At 36.3% G+C, this 27,114-nt stretch overlaps 1 protein-coding gene across 2 annotated transcripts in view; it reads right to left on the bottom strand.

Annotated features, from left to right (window-relative positions):
• The window catches only part of CABCOCO1 (ciliary associated calcium binding coiled-coil 1), a 127,260-nt gene that overhangs the window by 74,927 nt on the left and 25,219 nt on the right, over window positions 1-27,114 (bottom strand). Inside the window, exons 4-6 of one of the 2 annotated variants that reach the window (XM_060090392.1) lie at window positions 19,599-19,743; window positions 14,607-14,679; window positions 10,732-10,789 (exon numbers count right to left, since the gene is read on the bottom strand). In XM_060090392.1, coding sequence (XP_059946375.1) covers window positions 10,745-10,789; window positions 14,607-14,679; window positions 19,599-19,743 — 263 coding nt within the window. In that variant the 3' untranslated portion in view covers window positions 10,732-10,744. Of the gene's footprint in view, window positions 1-10,731; window positions 10,790-14,606; window positions 14,680-19,598; window positions 19,744-27,114 lie in introns of those variants that run through there. The other variant, XM_060090384.1, reaches the window with a different exon arrangement.

Raw genomic sequence — 27,114 nt, 5'->3', positions numbered from 1 at the left:
GTTTCTGACCTGTATTATTTTACCTCTCTCTAAATAACTTCTTTTAACATTTCTTGAAAGGGAGGTCTACTGGCAATAAATTCCCTCAAGTTTTGTTTGTTTGAGAAAGTTTTTATTTCTCTTTCACCTTTGAAGGATAATTTCACAGGGTACGGAATTCTAGGTTGGTAGTTTTTTTTCTCTCAACACTTAACATTTCACTCCACACATTTCTTGCTTGTATGGTTTTACAGAAGAAGTTGGAAATAATTCTTATATTGTTTCCTCTTTGGGTTGAGTTAGTTTTACCCTCCTAACTTCTTTCAGGATATTTCTTTACCTTTGATTTTATATAAGTTAAAAATGATATGCATAGTTATAATTTTTTTTGGCATTTATCATCTTTGGTGTTCTCTGGGCTCCCAGGATGTAAGAAAATTAATTTGGGAAATTTTTCATTCACTATTATTTCAAATATTTCCTCTGTTTCTTTCTCTCCTTCTACTCTGGTTTTCCCACTGTATGTAAGTTATACCTCTTGTAGTTGTCCCACAGACCTTGGATAGTCTGTTCTGTGTTTTTCTTTTTCAGTGTTTGTTCTCTTTAGTTTTTGGTTTGAGTATTCTTTTGATAATATTCTCTAGCTCAGAGATTCTTTCCTCAGCTGTTTCCAGTCTACTAATAAGCCCATCAAAGGTATTCTTCATTTCTTTTACAGCATTTTAGTATGAACTATATAATCAACCAAACACTGAAGAAGGAGATCAGTAAGAAGGCATTGCCATAGCAGATATCAAGAAATTCTATAACGGTATGGTAATTAAAGCAGGGTGATATTCTGACAGGAATTGGCAAATAAACCAATGGGATCACTGGTCAAAATGAGTCAAATTGAGCATTAAGAATAGTAATTAAAATGGATCAAAACACAACAAAACAAAACACAATAAAATCTATTTTAGTTTCCTATTCCTGCTATAGCAAATTACCACAAACAGTGGCTTAAATCAGTACAAATTTATTTTATAGTTCTGGGAGTCAGAAGTCCTCAACTTAATGTGTTGACAGGGCTGCATTCATTCTAGAGTCTCTACCAAAGAATCTGTAGAGAATCTGTTTCCTTGCCTTATCCAGCTCTTAGAGGGCACCTGAATTCCTTGGCTCCTTGCCTCTTCCTCCATCTTCAAATTTCTCTCCTTTTAACTGACTCTGACTCTCCTTCCTCCCTTCTCCTCTTAGAAGGAAAATTATTCAGTCTACCACGATCACTTTTGGAGGATACTAAAAACCCAACTTATTATTCTGAAAACTTAGAGAAAGGAGGAAAATCAAGAACTTATCCTGTCTTTTCTATATAACACGTATCTCACTTTAATCAAGTAATTGAACAGTGTAAGTTTCTGCTTATAGAAATAGCCAGCTCATGAATGAAAAAAGAATGACAAAATATAAAGAGAGAAAACGAGATATTACCTCCTAATAAAATTGTACAAAACCACCTACAAATCATTCTTGCTAAACATTTGAACTGAAATCTAGTCAGTCTTCCAACATTAACTACCCATGTACTGGAAATATGGAAGATAAAGGGACATCTTAAGGATACCACAGAAATGCAATTAGCAAACAAGACTGTGGGAAATTCTATAGCATAGAAGATCTGGAGTCTTCAACAAATAAAGTGCAAGGAAATAGAAAAAAATACAAATAATGAACCTATAACTTAAAAATAACAATCTAATTGCAATGTAGGTATCTTATTTGGATGCTACTAAAACATACAAACAAGCAAACAAATATATAAATAAACCAAAACCCAGACACAAACCAGTTATAATCAGAGGCTTTTGAACACTAACTGTGTATTTGATGATCTTATAGAGTTACTTTAATTCAATACATTTTAGAGTCATACATTAAAATACTTAACAATTATGGACATAAGTTCATAACTGTTGAAGCTAGGTAATGGATATATGAGAGTTAATATTATTCCTTCTACTTTGTATATGATTGAAATGTTCTGCAATAAAAAAATTGTTTTAAAGAATTACTTGGTAAAATGCTACAAAAATCATGGCATGTTGATTGTGATTATACTGAGTTTACAGATTAGAGTAACATGACATCTTCATAAAATCGAGTCTCCTCAACTGGGAACAAATTTGCTCTCCATTTATTCATGATTTAAAATTTTTTATTTTTACTAAAACTGCTTAATTTTCTTTGCATTATTCTTGCACATTTTGTTAGATTCATTCCTAGACATTTTATGATTTTCATTATTACCAATGTAATCCTTTTCTACCAGGTTATTACTAAAATACAGGGCAATATTTTCTTCATGTTGGTTTCTTATCATACCACCTGCAAACAATGGCAGCTTTGTATCTTGTTTTTCAATACCTTTCTTTTTCTTCTACTTTTGACTTCTTTTTTGTTTTATCACATTAGCTAGGAACTAAAAATCCAATGTTGGGTAAAAGTAATCAGGCTTGTCTTGTTCCTTTGGGTATTTTAATGTTTTCATTAAGATATTTTAGTGAGATCTTAATTTTTGGTATATTCTATGAGTTAAGAGTGTAATTCTATATTACTGACTAACTAGAGTCTTTCTAAAATGAGAAATGGATGTTTATCAAATGCTTGACCATATTTATTGAGATAATCACTTGGTTTTTTCTTCCCCTAATCTGATAATGTACTGAATTATATTAATAGATATCCCAGTGTTAAATCATCCTTCCATATCTGGAATAAACACTATTTGAACATCTGATCCTTTGCTATATTTCACTTCCTAATATCTTATTTAAGATTACTGCATCTATTTTCATAACTGAGGTTGCCTATGACTTTGTATTATTCTTTTCCATTTTTGCTTATAATTCATTATCAATTCACAGAGTACATTTAAAACTTTCTCAGGATTATACTAACTTCAGAGGAGGAGTTGAAAGCTTTCCATCTCTATGCTTTATAATAATTTATATAAAAGGGAATTATCTACTCTTTGAAATTTTGGTAGAAATAGCCTGTAAAACCTTCCACATCTGATGCCATTTTTACATGTAGATTTTTCAATATCTTATATGGTTATCTTTTTATTAAGGTTTTCTACACTCTCTCAAGTAAATTTATAGTTTCTCAAGTAAAATTTACACTTCCCTGAATAGTTTTTCCTAGATTTTCAAGCCTATCAACATAAAATTGATATTTTAGTAAAAGTTTTCAAATCTTATTTTTAATAAACAAGATCTCTATCAGTTCATTTATCAAGAAAACAAACTTTCAAACTTTTCTGAGAATATTAATCAGAGTTTAGGTCTTCTACCATTTGCTCTGTCAACTCTGTTCCTTAGCCATTGTTTGATCTGTTCATAGAGTTTCATACCTTTCTATTATTATTATTTTTTTTTTGCGGTACACGGGCCTCTCACTGTTGTGGCCTCTCCCGTTGCGGAGCACAGGCTCCGGATGCACAGGCTGAGCGGCCATGGCTCACGGGGCCAGCCGCTCCATGGCATGGGGGATCTTCCCGGACCGGGGCACGAACCCATGTCCCCTGCATCGGCAGGCGGACTCTCAACCACTGCACTACCAGGGAAGCCACACACCTTTCTTATGATTGTTTTTCAAAGTTTTAAATTTTATTTATTTATTTATTTATTTATTTTTCATTGGATGACTTGAATAATATTTATTTTTTTTATACAGCAGGTTCTTATTAGTCATTAATTTTATACATATTAGTGTATACATGTTAATCCCAATCGCCCAATTCATCACACCACCACCCCCACCACCCTGCCGCTTTCCCTCCTTGGTGTCCATACATTTGTTCTCTACATCTGTGTCTCAATTTCTGCCCTGCAAACCAGTTCATCTGTACCATTTTTCTAGGTTCCACGTATGTGCGTTAATATACAATATTTGTTTTTCTCTTTCTGACTTACTTCACTCTGTATGACAGTCTCTAGATCCATCCACGTCTCTACAAATGACCCAATTACATTCCCTTTTATGGCTGAGAAGTAATCCATTGTATATATGTACCACCTCTTCTTTATCCATTCGTCTGTCGATGGGCATTTAGGTTGCTTCCATGACTTGGCTATTGTAAATAGTGCTGCAATGAACATTGGGGTGCATGTGTGTTTTTGAATTATGGTTTTCTCTGGGTATATGCCCAGTAGTGGGATTGCTGGATCATATGGTAATTCTATTTTTAGTTTTTTAAGGAACCTCCATACTGTTCTCCATAGTGGCTGCATCAATTTACATTCCCACCAACAGTGCAAGAGGGTTCTCTTTTTTCCACACCCTCTCCAGCATTTCTTGTTTGTAGATTTTCTGATGATGCCCATTCTGACTGGTGTGAGGTGATACCTCATTGTAGTGTTCATTTGCATTTCTCTAAAAATTAGTGATGTTGAGCAGCTTTTCATTCCTTCCTGGTCACCTGTATGTCTTCTTTGGAGAAATGTCTATTTAGGTGTTCTGCCAATTTCTGGATTGGGTTGTTTGTCTTTTTAATATTGAGCTGCATGAGCTGTTTATATATTTTGGAGATTAATCCTTTGTCCGTTGATCCATTTGCAAATATTTTCTCCCATTCTGAGGGTTGTCTTTTCGTCTTCTTTATGGTTTCCTTTTCTGTGCAAAAGCTTTGAAGTTTCATTAGGTCCCATTTGTTTATTTTTGTTTTTATTTCCATTACTCTAGGAGGTGGATCAAAAAAGACCTTGCTGTGATTTATGTCAAAAAGTGTTCTTCCTATATTTCCCTCTAAGAGTTTTATAGTGTCCGGTCTTGCATTTAGCTCTCTAATCCATTTTATTTTTGTGTATGGTGTTAGGGAGTGTTGTAATTTCATTCTTTTACATGTAGCTGTCCAGTTTTCCTGGCACCACTTATTGAAGAGACTGTCTTTTCTCCATTGTATACCCTTGCCTCCTTTTTCATAGATTAGTTGACCATAGGTGTGTGGGTTTACTTCTAGGCTTTCTATTTTGTTCCATTGATCTATGTTTCTGTTTTTGTGCCAGTACCATATTGTCTTGATTACTGTAGTTTTATAGTATAGTCTGAAGTCAGGGAGTCTGATTCCTCCAGCTCCTTGTTTTTCCCTCAAGACTGCTTTGGCTATTCTGGGTCTTTTGTGTCTCCATACAAATTTTAAGATTTTTTGTTCTAGTTCCATAAAAAAAGGACATTGGTAATTTGATAGGGATTGCATTGGATCTGTAGATTGCTTTGGGTAGTATAGTCATTTTCACAATATTGATTCTTCCAGTCCAAGAACATGGTATATCTCTCCATCTGTTGGTATCATCTTTAATTTCATTCATCAGTGTCTTATAGTTTTCTGCATACAGGTCTTTTGTCACCCTAGGTAGGTTTATTCCTAGGTATTTTATTCTTTATGTTGCAGTGGTAAATGGGAGTGTTTCCTTAATTTCTCTTTCACATTTTTCAACATTAGTGTATAGGAATGCAAGAGATTTCCATGCATTAATTTTGTATCCTGCAACTTTACCAAATTCATTGATGAGCTCTAGTAGTTTTCTGGTGGCACCTTTAGGATTCTCTATGTATAGTATCATGTCCTCTGAAAACAGTGACAGTTTAACTTCTTTTCCAATTTGTGCTCCTTTTATTTCTTTTTTCTTCTCTGATTGCTGTGGCTAGGACTTCCAAAACTATGTTGAATAATAGTGGTGAGAGTGGACATCCTTGTCTTGTTCCCAATCTTAGAGGAAATGCTTTCAATTTTTCACCATTGAGAATGATGTTTGCTGTGGGTTTGTCGTATATGGCCTTTATTATGTTGAGGTAGTTTCCCTCTATGCCCACTTTCTGGAGAGTTTTTATCATACATGGGTTTTGAATTTTGTCAAAAGGTTTTTCTGCATCTATTGAGATGATCATATGGTTTTTATTCTTCAATTGTTAATATGGTATATCACATTGATTGATTTGCATATATTAAGAATCCTTGCATCCCTGGGATAAATCCCACTTGGTCATGGTGTATGATCCTTTTAATGTGTTGTTGGACTGTTTGCTAGTATTTTGTTGAGGATTTTTGCATCTATATTCATCACTGATATTGGTCTGTAATTTTCTTTTTTTGTAGTAACTTTGTCTGGTTTTGGTATCAGGGTGATGGTAGCCTCATAGAATGAGTTTGGGAGTGTTCCTTCCTCTGCAATTTTTTGCAAGAGTTTGAGAAGGAGGGGTGTTAGCTCTCCTCTAAATGTTTGATAGAATTCACCTGTGAAGCCATCTAGTCCTGGACTTTTGTTTGTTGGAAGATTTTTAATCACAGTTTCAATTTCATTGCTTGTGATGGGTCCGTTCATATTTTCTATTTCTTCCTGGTTCAGTCTTGGGAGGTTATACCTTTCTATGAATTTGTCCATTTCTTCCAGGTTGTCCATTTTATTGGCATACAGTTGCTTCTAGTAGTCTCTTAGGATGCTTTGTATTTCTGTCGTGTCTGTTGTAACTTCTCCTTTTTCATTTCTAATTTTATTGATTTGAGTCCTCTCCCTCTTTTTCTTGATGAGTCTGGTTAATGGTTTATCAATTTTGTTTATCTTCTCAAAGAACCAGCTTTTAGTTTTATTGATCTTTGATATTGTTTTCTTAGCTTCTATTTCATTTATTTCTACTCTGATCTTTATGATTTCTTTCTTTCTGTTAACTTGGGGTTTTGTTTGTTCTTCTTTCTCTAGTTCCTTTAGGTGTAAGGTTAGATTCCTTATTTGAGATTTTTCTTGTCTCTTGAGGTAGGTTTGTATAGCTATAAACTTTCCTCTTAGAACTGCTTTTGCTGCATCCCATAGATTTTGGATCATTGTGTTTTGTCATTTGTCTCTAGGTAGTTTTTGATTTCCTCGTTCATTTCTTCAGTGATCTCTTGGTTATTTACTAATGTATTGTTTAGCCTCCATGTGTTTGTGTTTTTTACATTTTTTCCCTGTAATTCATTTCTAATTTCATAGCGTTGTGGTCAGAAAAGATGCTTGATATGATTTCAATTTTCTTAAATTTACTGAGGCTTGGCTTGTGACCCAAGATGTGATCTATCCTGGAGAATGTTCTGTGTGCACTTGACAAGAAAGTGTAATCGCCTGTTTTTGGTGGAATGTCCTATAAATATCAATTAAATCTATCTGGTGTATTGTGTCATTTAAAGCTTCTGTTTCCTTATTTATTTTCATTTTGGATGATCGGTCCATTGATGTAAGTGAGGTGTTAACGTCGCCCACTATTATTGTGTTACTGTCCATTTCCCTTTTTATAGCTGTTAGCACTTGCCTTATGTATTGAGGTGCTCCTACGTTGGGTGCATATATATTTATAATTGTTATATCTTCTTCTTGGATTGATCCCTTGATCATTATGTAGTGTCCTTCCTTGTCTCTTGTAACATTCTTTATTTTAAAGTCTATTTTATCTGATATGAGTATTGCTACTCCAGCTTTCATTTGATTTCCATTTGCATGGAATATCTTTTTCAATCCCCTCACTTTCAGTCTGAATGTGTCCCTAGGTCTGAAGTAGGTCTCTTGTAGACAGCATATATATGGGTCTTGTTTTTGTATCCATTCAGCAAGTCTGTGTCTTTTGGTTGGAGCATTTAATCCATTCACGTTTAAGGTAATTATTGATATGTAGGTTCCTATTACCATTTTCTTAATTGTTTTGGGTTTGTTTTTCTAGGTCCTTTTCTTCCCTTGTGTTTCCCACTTAGAGAAGTTCCTTTAGCATTTGTTGTAGAGCTGGTTTGGTGGTGCTGAATTCTGTTAGCTTTTGCTTGTCGGTAAAGCTTTTGATATCTCCATTGAATCTGAATGAGGTCCTTGCTGGGTAGAGTAATCTTGGTTCTTCCCTTTCATCACTTTAAGTATATCATGCCACTCCCTTCTGGCTTGTAGAGTTCCTGCTGAGAAATCAGCTGTTAACCTTATGGGAGTTCCCTTGTATGTTATTTGTCATTTTTCCCTTGCTGCTTTAAAAAATTTTTGTCTTTAATTTTTGCCAAATTGATTACTATGTGTCTTGGCATGTTTCTCCTTGGGTTTATCCTGTATGGGACTCTCTGCACTTCCTGGAGTTGGGTGGCTTTTTCCTTTCCCATGTCAGGGAAGTTTTCAACTATAATCTCTTCAAATATTTTCTCTGGTCCTTTCTCTCTCTCTTCTCCTTCTGGGACCCCTATAATGTGAATGTTGTTGCATTTAATGTTGTCCCAGAGGTCTCTTAGGCTGTCTTTATTTCTTTTCATTCTGTTTTCTTTATTCTGTTCCACAGCAGTGAATTCCACCATTCTGTCTTCCAGGTCACTTATCCGTTCTTCTGCCTCAGTTATTCTGCTATTGATTCCTTCTAGTGTAGCTTTCATTTCAGTTATTGTATTGTTCATCTCTGTTTGTTTTTTCTTTAATTCTTCTAGGTGTTTGTTAAACATTTCTTGCATGTTCTCGATCTTTGCCTCCATTCTTTTCCCAAGGTTCTGGATCATCTTCACTATTACTATTCTGAATTCGTTTTCTGGAAGGTTGCCTATCTCCACTTCATTTAGCTGTTTTTCTGGGGTTTTATCTTGTTCCTTCATCTGGTACATAGCCCTCTGCCTTTTCATCTTGTCTATCTTTCTTTGAATGTGGTTTTCGTTCCACAAACTGCAGGACTGTAGTTCTTCTTGCTTCTGCTGTCTGACCTCTGGTGGATGAGGTTATGTAAGAGGCTTATGCAAGTTTCCTGATGGAAGCGACTGGTGGTGTGTAGAGCTGACTGTTGCTCTGGTGGGTGGAGCTCAGTAAAACTTTAATCTGCTTGACTGCTGATGGGTGGCTGGGTTCCCTCCCTGTTGGTTGTTTGGTCTGAGGCAACCCAACACTGGAGCCTACCTGGGCTCTTTGGTGGGGCTAATGGCGGACTCTGGGAGGGCTCACGCCAAGGAGTACTTCCCAGAACTTCCACTGCCAGTGTCCCTGTCCCCATGGTGAGCCACAGCCGCCCCCCCCACCCCGCCTGTAGGAGACCCTCCAACACTAGCAGGTAGGCCTGCTTCAGTCTCCCCTGGGGTCACTGTTCCTTCCCCTGGGTCCCAATGTGCACATCACTTTGTGTGTGCCCTCCAAGAGTGGAGTCTCTGTTTCCTCCAGTTCTGCTGAAGTCCTGCAATCAAATCCCAGTAGCCTTCAAAATCTGATTCTCTAGGAATTCCTCCTCCCATTGCTGGACCCCCAGGTTGGGAAGCCTGATGTGGGGCTCAGAAGCTTCACTCCAGTGGGTGACCTTCTGTGGTATAAGTGTTCTCCAGTCTGTGAGTCACCCACCCAGCAGTTATGGGACTTGATTTTCCTGTGATTGCACCCCTCCTACCATCTCACTGTGGCTTCTCCTTTGTCCTTGGACGTGGGGTCTTTTTTTGGTGAGTTCCAGTGTCCTCCTGTTGATGATTGTCCAGCAGCTAGTTGCGATCCTGGTGCTCTCACAAGAGGGAGTGAGAGCATGTCCTTCTACTCTGCCATCTTGGTTCCAATCCCCCTAAAAATTATTGATTTTTTAATAAATTTATTTATTTTATTTATTTTTGCCTGTGTTGGCTCTTCATTGCTGCTCATGGGCTTTCCTCTAGCTGCAGTGAGCAGGGGCTACTCTTCGTTGCAGTGCACAGGCTTCTCATTGTGGTGGCTTCTCTTGTTGTGGAGCAAAGGCTCTAGGCATGCAGCTTCAGTAGTTGCAGAACATGGGCTCAGTAGTTGCAGAACATGGGCTCAGTAGTTGTGGCACGCAAGCTCTAGAGCACAGGCTCAGTAGTTGTGGCGCATGGGCTTAGTTGCTCTGTGGCATGTGGGATCTTCCCAGACCAGGGAGCAAACCCGTGTCCCCTGCATTGGCAGGTGGATTTTCAACCACTGTGCCACCAGGGAATTCCTCTCTTATGATTTTATTTTCCTCAACTGCTTGTTGATTTATCTTTACATTAGATGATCCTGGTTCATTTGTCTGTGGATGTTTGTTTGCTATAGCTTGCCTCTAGAGACTGTAGGGGAGGGGTAAAGAATGATGGTAGGTAGGTGTGCCAGTAGCTTATATTCAGGGTGTATTCACTGTCCCTTCTGAACATCAGTGGTCACTCTAGAACTGCCCTTCTCTTTGGCATCAATGTCCACAATAGTTTCTTTAGCTTTGGAGCAAATGCCATGGAGTCCCAGTGCTCTATATAAACAGCAGAAGGTAAACGGACTAAATGGTGCAGTTGCTCTGCTTGCTTTCATTATTTTCCCTCTAAAGCTTTCTCCCATTTCTGTATCGAGGATGCCTAAATAAATGCAGCATTAACTCTGTAGCATCTTCTCAGTACATATGGGGCTGTAGTTTCATCTAATCAGTAATCTATAATTTTAGATGTCATAAAAGCTCTTATCTACAGCATTATGAATTTTGAAAATTTTGGTCTTTTATGGGATTTTAGATGGAAGAGGAGTTGTACATGTGTGCTTAGTTCACTCTTTTGAAAAAATCACTATTCCCTTTTGCAAAAGTTCTTCCTGCTGCTTTGGGGGACCTATGCATCCTCTGTCACCCATTCAATACAGTCAACTTGGGTCTTCTAATAACATTACTCCTCTGGTCATGGTGATTAATTGAGAGTGGATGCATGACACAAGCACAGACAATAATACTGGGAGGAAGAATGTCTCTTTCTTTTGGAGTTGCTAAACAGGAGCTGCCTCTTTCATGTCTACCACCAGCTGGAGGCCTGTCTGCAGTATAAGGGAACAAGGCCCTTCAGAAAAAAGAAATGAAAAAAGTCTAGGAGAGATGAACCACATGCAAGCATACACACATCCACATGTATATACATACACACTCAATAACATTGTTGACTACTTAGATCCAGTTGGCTTTAGTCCAGCTTTCATCCCCTGCATTTACCAATTAGTGATCTAATAATATCCGCCCCCCCACTTTTTAATTAATTATTTTGAGTGGAATTCCTTTCACTTGCACCAAAAATATAAAATGCACTTCTGGCTAACTCATTCACAATCTTTAGATTTCCTCTTAGATTTCACTTGTTACTGGAAACCACCCTATTTTGTAATTACTTATGTAATCATCTCTCTCCTCTCATTCGACAATAAACTCCTTGAGGACAAGAATCATTGCTCGTCACTGTGTACCCCGAGAACTTAGCATAGGCCTAGAGCACAATAGGAACTGGATAACATATGTGGAATAATGAATATATAATTGTTATAGCTGCATCATCTCATTTTAGTAGATGCCTGGCAGGAGATACCTGGTTAGAACCACGACTTAGGGTATCTGCTATGAGTTTTTTGACCATCATCATTGCTAATATCTAATAGCGTTCTTTGTGTGCAAGTATTCACTGTTTCTTCTAGTTTTCAGGTAACAAAAGCAAAGGACATAGCAGTTTCCAGGTTTCTGGGTGGGTCCTTAAGGCCAAAGAAAAAATATATTCCTTAAGGAGATTCTGGTTCCCTTACAGTTCTTAAGTCTCTGGACCTGTGGTCTAATTGCATTGTCAAAACAATAGATTTGGAGAGCTCCTGGCTTGGGTGCTTAAAAGAGAATCCTCATCTCTATAAATAAAATAAGTGTCACACAGTACTTCATCCACTAAGATGGCTAGAACTACAAGTATCTGCTGCCTTCATTTTCTGCTCCATTTGGTCATTATTCTAGCTCATTCTAGTTGTTTACTGCCTTTTTCAATGTATATTGTGAACACTATTATATGTAAACCACTGAATGAACTACAACACATTCTGCATATAGAACTATACCTATTAGATTTCTAGATTACGAAAAAGCTCAGGTCAAGAATAATGACCTACCGAAAATATGCCTCTAAGGTGTAACATGAAATATCTTGAAAAAGGTGAGTAGAAATTGCTAGAAACAATTGTTAAATTCAAAAATACAAATTCAATTTTCTATAAACTAAAACCCAAGAAAAGTATGAATATGATTTATTTATTCTCTATTAGTAATCAGAATTAAAATTTAGCCATTATTCTTAAGAGGCAATTTACATGTTTTCTTTTTTTTTTTTTTTTTTTTTTGCTGTATGCGGGCCTCTCACTGTTGTGGCCTCTCCCGTTGCGGAGCACAGGCTCCGGATGCACAGGCCCAGCGGCCATGGCTCACAGGCCCAGCCGCTCCGCGGCATATGGGATCTTCCCAGACCGGGGCACGAACCCGTATCCCCTGCATCGGCAGGCGGACTCTCAACCACTGCGCCACCAGGGAGGCCCTACATGTTTTCTTATAATCATCTATCCACAACTAAGAAAGAAGCTAAATTTCGTCAGTGTTATCTACCTTGAATGCTTGCCTGAGATTTAAATTTGGAACATTTATATGGCTGTTGTATGGCCCTTGTTTGGTTCCAGAGCCCTGAGGTCAGTATGAATAATTACATTAGTGGGGCAGGCCTCCGCTTCCTCAATGAAAGGTTGTTAATTTAAAAAAACGGTATTTGCACCAAAGGTTATCAGACACTTCTAAAATGCCATAAAATATTGTAGTGTAACACTTGCTTTGGTTAATCCTTCAAAATTCTATGAACGGTCTAATTCTTTAAGACCCAATATCCCTTCCTTAAGGACTTTTTTTTTTATAGCTCTGGTCAGCTTGGGGAAAATACAAAAGACAATAGAAAATAAATGAGCCAATCCTTGTCTGCTTTCTCCATTTTATCTTTCCATAAGCATAAATGTCACCTAAATATAACCTTACAATGGAGAAGAAAGGCACAATTGTGTAATTAACAAAGGGATAAGGGAGTTCTTTATGAAACTTTTTCCTTGATGATTCTAAATGTCTGCATATGCTGCTATTGAAGCCACTATCATTTTCCCTAAGTTTTGCTGAATAGATGAAATAGGATTGTATTCCTAACAGATAATTACTGCAATGCTGTCACACTGTATGATGTAATTCTGACATGGAAACATCAGTGAAACTTTGTCAAGTGACACCTAATTTAAGCTACAGTATGAGCAGACTGCAAAGAAGAAATTTTAAGGAAAGTCAAAAGCAAAAAGGGTTCCTTGTTTTCCTTCAGCTCATTTAAAAGGCCAGCATTAGAACAAGTACCCAAGTGGCAACTACCACACAGTGACTGAGGTGTTTAATGAAGTAAGCAATTTATAAACTGCAGAATAACAATACTAGGGAAGACAGAACATTTGGCACATTCCATGTGGTTCTTAATATCAGGGAAATTATAAAGATAATGTAAATATCCCCTTATTCACTTTATTTATTTTTTAATAAATTTATTTTATTATTTATTTATTTATTTTTGGCTGTGTTGGGTCTTTGTTGCTGCACACAGGCTTTCTCTCATTGCGGCGAGCGGGGGCTACTCTTCATTGCGGTGTGCGGGCTTCTCATTGTGGTGGCTTCTCTTGTTGTGCAGCATGGGCTCTAGGCATGTGGATTTCAGTAGTTGTGGCCCACTGCTTCAGTAGTTGTGGCTTGCGGGCTCTAGAGTGCAGGCTCAGTAGTTGTGGCGCATGGGCTTAGTTGCTCCGCAGCATGAGGGATCTTCCCAGATCAGGGCTTGAACCTGTGTCCCCTGCACTGGCAGGCAGATTCTTAACCACTGCGCCACCATGGAAGTCCCATCCCTTATTCACTTTATGTCTGACCATGGCCATTCCCATCTCCTATATTTCTAGGCAATACAGCCTCCTCAAGCTGTTGAGAATCTAAGGAGCACTTCTGATGGCATCTTTAGCCTCCTTAAGATGTTTTCTTACCCAGGATTCATTTCTAGTAAATACATATATGTGATTATATGTAAGGCTGTTCAAAAGTATCTTTAAGTAGGCCATTTCTTGTAGAACTGCTATTATATGCACTGTCACTGAATCACTTATGTTGTATTAAGAGGGGTTACTATGTCTTGCATTATACTATATGCTGTGTAGAAAAATAGCACATGATCCTTGCCTTCAAGGAAATTACAGTTGGATTATGTTAACTATATCAATCCACAGGAAACAATTAGAAAACCATATAACATGGTACAGATTTACATGCTTATTGGTGTGCTAAGAGTAGCCAGTATTCAGCAGAAAGAGATCTATTGGAATAAAATAATAGACCATGATTAAAGAGTTTATCTAAGCCCTTCCTTTGAGATGTGATGCAATTAAGGAAGGTCTGCTTCATTGAGGAAGTGGGATTTGAATTAGGCCTTAAACAATGAGTATACTGAAAATAAATGTGAAATTAGAAGAGATTTAACAGAATTAATTTATCTCACTTTTCCTGATTTTATTTGTATGAAGACGTACATACTCTATCCAACTGAGCTTTGTCAAAAAATCCGTAAGTACATAAAGTATACATGATTAACAATGCTTTTAATGCCAAAAGACAGCTTACTTTCTTAATCCAAAGCTCACTCTATGTAATTATTCTTTTTGCAAACTACTAGTTGGTTATATTAACACTTGAGTAATCTTGACAAGAAGTTGCTTTAAGCTGTTAAAGATCCAGATGCTGATCAGCATGCATTAAGTGATTCAACTTAATTGGTTCCATCTAGATAAACTACTTACCTCAGTTCCTATCACAATTTCTTCCCTGGCAGAAAAGAACAGAAACTCATATAGCTTGTAGTGTTGAAATAAGCTGAAATACAAAATAAATGTGGAAAGCTGATAAATTTATTTCAGGAAAAAAGAGCAAATATGTAAGAATATTTATTACAGGAAAGATGTTTGAATTGACCAAGCTAAAGATATTAAACACTAATATGAAGTTAGCCACCTCCTTTACTCCAAAATAAGTTGCCCAGAAATGATAAGAAATTAAAGGTTTATTTTTTTTGAGACACTGACAATATAACACAGTACCTAAATTAATATCAGTAAACTAATCTGTGATGAGTGGATAGGTTTGGGATAGATTTCATCTTGACTTTTCCTGGCTCACAACCAAATATTGCACTGCCTCTAAATAACACCAAACTTCACATTCTTTTTCATGTTTTGCTCCAAACTGGAGTCAATTTCCTCTCATATGAATAGCACTGAATTCTATAGGCTACTTCCATATAAATTACTTCTCACGTTCTCAAACTGTTTCAAGATTAAAGTAATTTCTGATAACACCTGAAGAATGATGCAACATTAACTGAAATACTTTTTAGATGAATGATTTTCTTGAAGAATATTCCATTACACATCAAAGAGAAGAATTAATTTGAGAAAGATAATTTCTTTAGTTCCTACCCGAAAGACTAAATGGTCAGTGTATAAAAACTATAAAGAGCTAAAAGAGCTTAAAAATATATAGTTCAAGTAAGATTAAAGATCTCAGCAATGTGTTACTGAGAGTTAAAAATTTACTGAAGGGTTGACTTCTAATATCCTGTTTGTGATAATATTTGAATTTTTCTAATTCTCTTCCTGCTGGTTGGGAAAATTAATAGACTCATAATACAGCAAAATGCCAAAGAACAAAAAATTGTCTTAGTGGTTTCTCTTTCACTCTGGTGCCTTTTGCTATTTAAGAAAATTGATTTTAATATAACTGAGAAATTAACATTTGCAAAATGTAGCTACAGAGCATGTATAATAATGGCTTCTCCTGAATGCTGTAATGGATCAAAGTTTCAATTCATTTGAAATCAACGAAGAAATCCTCAGGCAGCTGGGCCTCTCTGAGTTATATTAGCAGTTGATCTCACTACTAACACAATCCATTAAAAAGTGATGGGTGTACAGACTCAGTCATGGTTTGTTTTGTTTTGTTTTGTTTTTGACTACATTCAATTTAGTCATCAACATACAGAAAACTAGCTTAGCTTTTGACATTACTTTGATTTGTTGGCTAGAAAATACAAAAAGATTAGTGAAGTTTGATGATTCAATGAAGCAAAATAAATTCAAATTCTCCTTCCCTTACATTGGTTACCTAGAGAAAGCTTCAAGGTTAAAACTATTACATTATCAATAACTGACTTTGAGTAGAAAAATTAAAGACTGTAGAATATTTTGGAAATAGCTTGGCTTCTTCTCAGTTAACTAGTCTAAAACTTTCCTTTCCCCATCTTGTGTCACACAACGAAGTCAATTCATAAATCTTCCTTCCTGCAATTTCATAATCTTTCCATGTTATTCTCCTTATTGCATATAGTTATTAGATTATCTCATACCAAAAAAGAAATTCACTTCTTACAATGAAAATAAAATGCATGACTTGGATGCAGTGGCCAAAGATACAGGGTTGGGCAAGGCCAGGGGGGAGGGGGAGGGGGGCCACCAAAGGGAGGCACTTACTCAGGGGCAGGTCAAGTCATACCACCATTGCCTTGCTCTGGTCCCCACCAACAGCTGAGGTTCTCTCACATTACCAGGGAGATATTAAATGGCTTCACATGGGAACAAAGTGACACTTCTGTTATGGGAGTGTATTTTTTTCCTCTTCCTTTGGACTCCCAGCTGAGTCAAGCCCCTAAACTATTTTTGTTAAACATCTTGTCTTGGTCCTAAATCAAAGGGAGACTACTCAGAATGAAAATAGTCAAGACATCTGGTTCCACGCCAGGAAGTACATTTGTGTGAAGAGGTGTTTTTTTGTTTTTTTGTTTTTTTGCTGTATGTGGGCCTCTCACTGTTGTGGCCTCTCCCGTTGCGGAGCACAGGCTCCGGACACACAGGCTCAGCGGCCATGGCTCACGGGCCCAGCCGCTCCATGGCATGTGGGATCTTCCCAGACCAGGGCACGAACTCGTGTCCCCTGCATCGGCAGGCAGACTCTCAACCACTGCGCCACCAGGGAAGCCCCTGAAGAGGTGTTTTATAAGCGTTTTCTTTTTTTTTTTCTTTTTTAATTAATTAATTTATTTTTGCTGTGTTGGGTCTTCATTTCTATGCGAGGGCTTTCTCTAGTTGTGGCAAGCGGGGGCCACCCTTCATCGCGGTGCACGGGCCTCTCACTATCGTGGCCTCTCTTGTTGTGGAGCACAGGCTCCAGACGCGCAGGCTCAGTAGTTGTGGCTCATGGGCCTAGTTGCTCTGCGGCATGTGGAATCCTCCCAGACCAGGGCTCGAACCCGTGTCCCCTGCATTAGCAGGCAGATTCTCAACCACTGCGCCACCAGGAAAGCCCTATAAGTGTTTTCTTATATTGAGTATATGCCTGTGCACTTTACCTTCACCTGATTTCCAGGGAATACATAGAATATACAATGATATAATGTCCTTGAACCAGATACATGTCTAAATGACGTCCTATATTAAAAAGTTATGTATATGTTGCATAAGTAGATTACTCAGTAGCAATGCTGGGGAGGAATTACTCATAGAAATGCTGGGGAGGAATTTTGGTATTCTTTTTTTCAATTCACAGACACATCATGGAATATACAGTGTAGACTCTATTAAGAGCATCAAATGAAATTTCAATTTTTTTAAACTTTATTTATTTATTTAAAAAATTTTTGGCCACGCAGCATTTGGGATCTTAGTTCCCTGACCAGGGATCTAACCCATGCCCCCTGCATTGGAAGCATGGAGTCTTAACCACTGGACTGCCAGGGAAGTCCCCAAAATTTCAATTTTATTGTCAGTTAAGTTTCACGTGCTATAGGTCATGTTCCAAAACACGCACTCCCAAAACTGACTAGGGCTTTCACTGGTTGATTAAACTTAATTATCAGGTTAAACTGAAAAATGGTTATACTTTTTTTTGATAATTGAGCTAGCTTCATATTTAGAAAACTTCTTTGCAGTCATTAAAATGAAAAGTATTATATGATTTAATTGACATTAAACTTGCATTTGTGGACACATGAGACATTCTGAACAGGTGTTGCGGAAAAGCACATTTGTCTTTACACAACTTAAGAATCAATTCCAGATATCCTACTTACCAACTGATACTTTAATTTCTGTGACAGAGACACTTAAAACATGTAATTTCTTTGAAATCACAATATAAAGATTAAACAGCATAAAAGCTAGTTCTGATTTACTTTATTTGACTAAACTTTCAAATATTACTTTTTTTTTTTTGGAGAAGTAAGACTAGGTATTTTTGGTGTGTGAAGTTACCCTGGTTAGGGTCAAAAGGTGACTAACACTGACATCCCCTCTTCACTTAACCATTTTCTGAAAGTCAATAAAATGTCAAGAAATACGCTGATGAACATTTGTCCAGAAAGATGATATGAAAGAGAAAAGAGCTGCCATCTTTCACCATCTAGAAAGTGCATGGGTTTTGCTGCTGTGGTTAACTATCAGTCCTGGTGCCCATTATAAAACTCTTGCGCTGAGAGCTCAGCTGAAAAATGTATTCTGCAAGAGAGACCTGGAAGGCTCAAATGGAGAGAGAAGGGAAAGAAGGATGCTCTACAAATGTGCAGAGAATTCCCCCTGCCCAGTGATTTCCAAATTCGGATGGGCAGAAATACCTTGGGGAACAAGTTCTCCTCCAGCTCTGGATTTCCACTCCCTTCCCTCCCCCCCATACAAGGATCTCCCTTTAATTGATATGAAGACTACTGTGGCTTTTAGTGAGAGACACACATTAGGAGGTATACTGTAACATTAAGAAGTCATATTATATCAAATGCTATTACATAAGAATATATCATACACCATTATTAATTCATGCCAGAAACCAGTATATAAACCTTATATTAAACACATTAGTTTTTTAAAAACTTCCAGGCTACAACCAGGATCCTTGCCAAGCAAATCATGAGCATGTCTAGACCATCATACAGCACCATTTATTTTAGAATTGTAAAACTTAAAGTTGGAAAGTACTGCAGTATATAGTAATAGAGGAACAAAGAAATTCTGCAGAAACTTTTAGTTAGGCAAAAGAAAGATTTTTACCAAATCTTGTTTAAATATTTGCTAACTTTAAAAATGTCCCTTAGGAGAGATGCAAAACTCTAATGCAGACCTTGTGACAGATCATATAAAAAGACAGATTTCTTAGTTCAACAATGAAGAATCACTAAATACTTTCCCTCCATCCACCATCAGTTTCGAAGCACAAAGAAAGAATTAATGAGTTTAATTGGTCAATACTACAAATATTTCAGGGTATATAATAAATTTGAGGAAGTATGTACATAAATCTCTTCAATTTTTAATACAAAGCATTTAAAATAAACGTTTAAATGGAAATGTTACTCTTTAAAATGTAAAATTTTAAGGTCAAGGTCAACTACCTATAGTATAGTCTATTGTAATCAAATCTGAATAATCTGAAAGAATCATTTGATTAATAAGAACAGTATTATTTAGAGATTCAGAGAAAAAATCCTTAGATAAGAATTATAGATCTAAATGAAATTATGCTTATCAAACACAAACTTCTTTTTAAGAATGCAAAGAAAGCCAAAATGTTCAATGTCCTGGTTTTTATTTATTGGATGGATGATTTGAATATTATCTAATTATCGGTTGGTTAATTACTGCAAAAATTTTGTAAATATCTAACTTCATTAAAAATTGAATGAGCTTCTATTTAATAGACATTTTCTAGAAAACATAAAGTGAAAACTAAATGCTACTGAAAAAAGTCCATACCTGATTTTCAAGTAATCAACAATAGCATTGGCTTGTTTTACATCAAAGATATTCCATTCCTCATTTTTTTGTAAATGGGATGGTCCTATTTCAGCCATAACTTCTCTGAGCCATTTTATGCTGTCTTCTAAGGACATATGCAGTGCTGAAATAAAATCCAAAGAAGTCTAAAGCATTATTTTCATAGATGTTTTGGCAACAAGATAACCCAAGATGTCCTTAATGTGTAAAAATTCCATTTTTCAGTATTTGTGAGGACAAATGGTAAAACTATTGCTGTTTGTTTATGTTAATAATTACATTTTATGTAAAAGAACAGGAGCTTACACACCCAATTGTAAATTACCTTAATGCTATACAATTGTCTAAAGAGTTTGTTTGCATTTTAAGATGCAAAAAAAAAAAGCACCCTCAATCTATCTAAAGATTACTTTAGAATGGAAAAGAAAAATTTTTTATGACCTTAGATTAAGAGTATAGATAGAAACGACACAAGGTTGGTTGGATTAGCTGGTAAGGAAGGCCTACAAGGTAGCGTCAGCCACTGTAGACAGCAGAACCAAACCCAGAGCTGAAAATGTAAACGAACGGAGTCAACTAACACTCGGCTTTAGTTCATTGTTACCATGTGGGAATTTGGACCTGAAGATTTTCAGTGGATGCCAGAAATATGGATTTTTATATAAAAACCAAGATTTTTTTCTTTTCCAAGCTACAGACATAACTTATGTAAGCTGTTTCTCAAATGTATGCCTGGTGGTGGTGGTGAGAGCCAGATGACAGTGCAAAAAGAGTGACACTGACACCGCTTCGCCACCATTACCAAAAATAAACAAGTCAATGATTGTGGTCTATTCTCTCGCAATTAAAAGCAAACAAACAACAAGGCAAAACTATCTTCTAAGGCATCTGTCTAGTTGAAAAAGAAGTAGATAAGTGTCAAAAGCCTTGGACTTAAATTTTATAACGTGTATAATACAAATATTAACCTCCATCTTCTTTTCATATTTTTACTTGTGGCAGACAAATATTATTTATAACACACACACAGCTCCCTGCATCCTGAGGAGAATCCAGGTAACTGGAGTGTCCCAACTGTCCTTTGCTGACAAGTGAGGGGTGTATGGACACGAGACTGAACAGCATGGAGGTGGAGAGTTGAAAGGCTCTAGCAAAAACAAGGTTGGATTGGTTGCTTGGAGGAGGTGATTGTCAGCTGGTGGCCAGGATGAGGGCCTGGGGGAGAACTGTGCTGAACAATGTGAATCCCACCTTCCCAATCCCAACCAAACTTCTGTCTCTCTTAGGAGACCATTAGTAAACTTTCCACGTCTTGTTAATGGGGTGGCTTTTTCAGGGAGGTAGAAGGGGAGAGTGCAGAGGAGTTATGAGAACACAGGCTGATTGTCAGATCCAATTATTTCTGGGTTACATAGCTTCTCTTTCTGGGCTATAAGTGCTAGGTCCCCAAATTACTAATAAAATGACAGTAAAGTAATTTAAAATTTTGGAAGACACTATAAACACCAACTTGTAACTTGTTTAGTCTAGATTCTTTTCTATGTGTAGGAATTAGAAAAGCATAAAACTATATAACAATTAAAATCTGGTTTAATGAATGACAACTAGTCCAATTCTCATGGCTTCCTTCCAGATCCTGTTTTATGTCTGTCAGATACATAGAATTATTACTGGATAACTAGGCTTTCCTGTATCATTCTAAGTGGAGTTCAATTATTACTGAACATTTCTTTTTCTTTTTTTAAAATTTATTTTTAAATTTATTTATTTTTTGCTGCATTGGGGTCTTCGTTGCTGCGCGCGGGCTTTCTCTAGTTGTGGTGAGCGGGGGCTACTTGGTTGCGGTGCATGTGCTTCTCATTGTGGTGGCTTCTCTTGTTGTGGAGCACGGGCTCTAAGTGCATCGGCTTCAGGGGTTGTGGGGCTCAGGCTCTAGAGCTCAGGCTCAGTAGTTGTGGTGCACGGACTTAGTTGCTCTGCAGCGTGAGGGATCTTCCCGGACCAGGGACTGAACCTGTGTCCCCTGAACTGGCAGGTGGATTCTTAACCACTGCACCACCAGGGAAGTCCCTATTTCTTTTTCTATGATAAACTTCTTTTGAAAATAGTAAGAGTAATTTCAGAAATGAAAAATCTGTTGGATAAAAGCAATTAAGAAATGAATGGATTAAAATCTGAATCATTTTATTAATAAAATGGTATTAATTAGAAATGCAGAGAAAAAATTTAGATGATTCTAATTCTAGATGTGATTATACTTATCAAGCACAAAAATAAATTTATATTACTATTTCCTTATATTAAAATATAACTGACTCTTTAAAGCTGTTTTTCTATGTCTAATGTCTTTCTACACATAATGGCTTTAAAAATTAGGAAAGTTATCATTTCACTTATCTAATTGAAATGTTTGCCCTTTTAAAAATCACATTTAGTGATGTGATTAAAATATGAAAGACTAAACCAATTAAATACTAAGCGCTGTTAGAAATAAAATTTATCCTTGAAAATTTAGGGTAATGAAAGGACATACTATACTTATAATTAGCTGGAAGATTTAGATTGGTACCTCATAACTGCCATTTACTACCTAGGTAATCTGAGGTTCATTTTCTTTATCTGTGAATGACAATAATACCAATTCTCAAAATAATAGTGCTGTTGTGAAGATCAAATAAGGAATGCATGGGAAACTCTTGGTAAACTGAAAAGATACATATACATTACATGTATATAGTGCTTTCTAGAATTTAGCCCAAAGCCAGGCACATCTCACATAGTCAGGAGGATGGGCTCTTGCTCTCTGGGGTTCAGATTTAACCTCTCTGAATCTCATATATTCTTCTCATTTTTAAAATGAGGAGAATAATGGAACTATCTTATAAGACTGTGCATGAATTAAGTGCAAAAGTATTTGGAAAGCAAATGGCACTGTGAGTGACACAAGTTAATTCTATATAAATGTTAATTATTATTATTATTATCATTATCATCATAATCATTCCTGTTTGGAGGAAAAACAATTCAACTTCATAGAACTAAAAAGCATTCTATGGTTATTTACCACATTCATGTTATATAGAGGAGAATCAACCTTGGCCCATCGACCTAGATAGAGGCCAAATACCCAGTCTAATACTCTACATCCTGTCCTTCATCAGGCCCTGGAAAAACTGAAACTCAAAATGTATATTGTTAAGGGACTTCCCTGGTGGTCGGTCCAGTGGTTAAGAGTTTGCCTACCAATGCAGGGGGTGCAGGTTCGATCCCTGATCAGGGAGCTAAGATCCCACACACCTGGAGGCCAAAAAATCAAAACATAAAACAGAAAGCAATATTGTAACAAACTCAATAAAGACTTTAAAAATGGTCCACATCAAAAAAAAAAATCTTAAAAAAATACATATATACTGTTAAGATAACTGTATAAATTCTACGTTCCATAATCTTTTAGTTTGATCTACTTTGATTCCAGGTGGGTTGTCTGCAGAATATCTTGTGGATAATGTAGCACAATCTGAGACAAGGGATAGATCGGAAACTGAGTCAGTATAAAGTAACAGTCCCCACACTAGAATTTTATTAGTAACCGTCGGCCACACTACAGCTCACAGCACAAACTGTGCTCTTCGGTACTTTTTCTATGAAGATGTTGCCGGATGGGATGGGAGTGCTCACTATGTGCTCAGGCCTCCACTACCTCTTAGTTTAAGTATAAACATACTTCACCTCCTTCCCTGGCACACTTACCTAAGATTACATTCTTTCCTGATGGTAACTATAACCTTGTTAGGTCGAAAGGCTTGAGAGGATTTTTTTTTTTTCTGCCAGAAGGAAAACGAGATCCCTTGCTTTTTTCTGGTTAGGTTTTACATACGTACTTTCACTCTGTCATAGTTTATGAGTACTTGGATTGATTGTGCTCAAGTTTTAAAAATTCATTTTTGAACTGATATCAACAATATAAAGTTTCACATAAAAGAAATATTCATAAGTTATGTTATGGAAAACATTTAAAATGGAAATCTCTTGTCAAATTTGTAATGTGAGATCCATGAAATTTTTCTACTTTCCTTTATTCTGTTTCTAGTTTGTGAATTCTCAGCTCAGAGGTTGCAAAGCTTAAGACTGTTCATGTCATGCATTTCTTTTTACAATTTAAGTCATAGATGACATATTCATATGGTTCAAAAAATATATGTGAAGGTGTATTGTGAGAAGACTTCCTCCAATCCTGTTGTCCATGTGCCCAGTTCCTACATCCTTCGCACAGAAAATTTTATTAGTTTTTTCTGTATTCTTCCAGCATTTCTTTGTATATATAACAAATAAAGACATAGATAAATACTAATTCTGTCTGTTTCATAAACAAAAGAATACAATTCTGCACCTTACTCTACTCAGTAACAACATATGATACCTAGAAAACCTTCCTCATTCTTTCCTTTTTTATCGCTGCACAGTATTCCAATTTAGGGATAGGCTAATCCCTACAGGTAAAGTTTTAATTTTGGAGTAGTTTTAGACTTACAGAAAAGTTGCAAGAATATCACAGAGAGTCCCCATATATCTCATACACAGTTTCCCCCATTGTTAATATAGCTATGGTACATTTGACACACCTAATGAGCAAATAGTGATATATTATTATTTAAGTTCACCCTTTGGATTTCTTCAGTTTTTATTAAAGCCTTTTTTCTGTCCCAGGATCCCCTCCAGGACACATTACGTTTAGTCGTCACATCTCCTTAGCACGGTTTCTCATATTTTCCTTGTTCTTAAAGGCTTTGACAGTTTTGAAAAGTACTGGTCAGATATTTTGTAGTATGTCCTTAAATTTGGGTTTATCTGATACTTCTGTCATGATTAGACAGGGGTTAAATGTTTTGGAGAGGAAGACTACGGTGCCATTCTCATCACATTATATCTAGGGTATCGCTATTTAACCTGGCTCATCACTAGTGGTGTTAGCCTTAGTCACCTGGCTGAGGTTGTATCTGTCAGGCTTCTCTACTATAAAGTTACTATTTTTCCCCCTTTCCATACTGTCCTCTTTGGAAGGAGGTTTGCAGCCCTCACTTAAGGGGTGGCGAATGGTGTTCAACTTGTTGAGGGTGAAGTATCTACATAAATTATTGGGAATTTTACATGGGAGATTTGTCTCTTTTACCCCAGTTAATTATTTATTCAATCATTAATTTCCATCAGTATGGATTCATGGATGTTAATTTTATACTTTGGATTATAATTCAATACTATGTTATTTCGTTCAAATTATTCTAACTTTGGGCACTGGGTGCTTTTTCAGTTGGCTTCTCTATTTCTTTGACATACCCCCATCATTCTGTTTTTTTAGCCCTTTCTTTCGGCCACTACAAGATACCCCCAGGCTCACCTTTTATGTTCCCTGCTCTAGGTCTACAATCAGCCATTTTTCTAAGGAGTCCTGGTTCCTTTTCTTGGAGAATGAAATTGTAATCCAAGAACTGGGTCCTGGATGGTATGCTCACTGCCACTGGATGTCATTGCTTTTTGGCTCTCTTTGTGAACAGAGCTAAGAAGTATGTGTATATATGTGTTTACACTTAACTATACAACTATTCATCTGTATATCTATTAAGTTAAACAAGAATTCACACTGATGTTTTCAGTTGATGTGTCTAATCTTTTGCTTTTTTCAAACATTACTGCAAGTAATGACTTTACATACATGTCAGGTTATACGTGTGCCAGTGGATATGTAGGATAAATTCCCAAAAGTTGGATTGCTAGGAAGAGACAATACATTTGTCAAAGAGACAATACACTTGTAAATTTGATAGACAGCTGCTAACCTACATTCCACAAGGGGTTTTTAACTTCCATTAGACATATAGAGAGTACTTGTTTTCTTACAGCTTTAACAGCTGAGAACGCTACCAAAATTTTACAGTTTTGTCAATTTGATATATGACAAATGACATTTCTGTATAGTTTTAATTAACATTTTCTTATTATCTTTAAGGCTGAACTTTTCATTTGTTTAAGAATCATTTGTATTTCTTTAGTCATATCCTTGGCATACTCTTCTATTGCACTATTGGTCTTTTTCTTCTTGCTTCTGCATGCTCTTTTTACATTACAGAACTTAATTGTTTGTTGATGTCTGAGATGCAATGCTTTTCCCAGTTTCTAATTCTTATTTTACTTTGATTCTGGTATTTTTTCATTGCAGACTTCTGGCTTTCATATATCAAATTTAACTATCTTTGTCTGTATGGCTTCAGAATTTTGAAGCATAATTATAAAGGTCTTCCCCATCCAAGGCTATAAATAAATTAACCCATGTTTTTCTCTTAACATTTTTATGGCTCCACTTATTTTACATTTAAGGGTTTGATCCATTTGGATGTATTCTGGTTTATAAACAAAGACAGGTTTGAATCCAACTTCATTTTATTTTTTTCTTGATGGATACCCAGTCGTCCCAGTATTATTTATTGAATAATTATCTTTTCACCACAGATTTGAAATGACATTTTACCAAATACTGAATTCCAGTGATTGGGTCAACTGCTTAACTTTCTGTTGTGTTCCTTTGGTCTATTTAGTGATTCACCACTGTGTTAAAATACTTGAGATTTTATAACACTACTACTAGTACTACTACTACTAAGATATGCTAAAGCTTGTTACACTTTTAAAAGACAGTTTTTCTGGCTATTTCTATTTTTTTATTTTCCACATTTTTTTGTTAGAATCACTTGCCTAGTAACCCACCCCTAGGCAAAAACATTAACAAAAAACTGTTGGCATTTTTATTGGCATATTTATATTATAAATTAACTTGGTGAGATTTAGCATTTTTATGATGTTAGGTCTTTCAAAGAACATTGTAAGTTTTTTCCAAATGTTAAAAACTTCCTTTGTGGCTTTAAAATTCTTTGAAGTTTTCTTCATATAGAGCTTGCACATTACTTTTTTAAAAGTTTATTCTGCATAGTTTCTATTTCTTGTTAGAGCATATATATTTTCTTTCACTAAATCTTTGTTTTCATACATAAATATTATTAAAAATTATACAGTGAAATTGACTTTTCCTTTTGGTGTACAGTTCTATGAACTTAAACACTTGTAAAGATCATGTAACCACTACAATTGTGATACAGAACAGTTACATCATCTCAAAAAACTCCCTCATGCTATCCTTTTATGTCCTCTCCTCACCCTAACCTCTGGCAAACACTGATTTGTTCTCCACTGCTATAGTTGTGTCCTGTTGAGAATTTCCCATAAAGGTAATGATACAGTATACAATCTTTTGAGACTGACTTCAACTCAGTGTGATGCTACTGAGACAGATCCAAATTGTTGAATCATGGTTCAATCACTTTTATTGCTAAGTAGTGTTCCATTGTATGGATATACCATAGTTTGTTTACCTGTTCATCTATTGATAGACATTCAGTTTTCAGTTTTGAGCTCTTATGAATAGAGCTGCTAGACAACATTCGTG

Source organism: Mesoplodon densirostris, chromosome 1 (assembly GCF_025265405.1).
Source record: "Mesoplodon densirostris isolate mMesDen1 chromosome 1, mMesDen1 primary haplotype, whole genome shotgun sequence".
Taxonomy (NCBI): domain Eukaryota; kingdom Metazoa; phylum Chordata; class Mammalia; order Artiodactyla; family Ziphiidae; genus Mesoplodon; species Mesoplodon densirostris.
The sequence above is the reverse complement of the archived record's forward strand: the minus strand, read 5'-3'. Positions and strand labels throughout refer to the sequence as shown.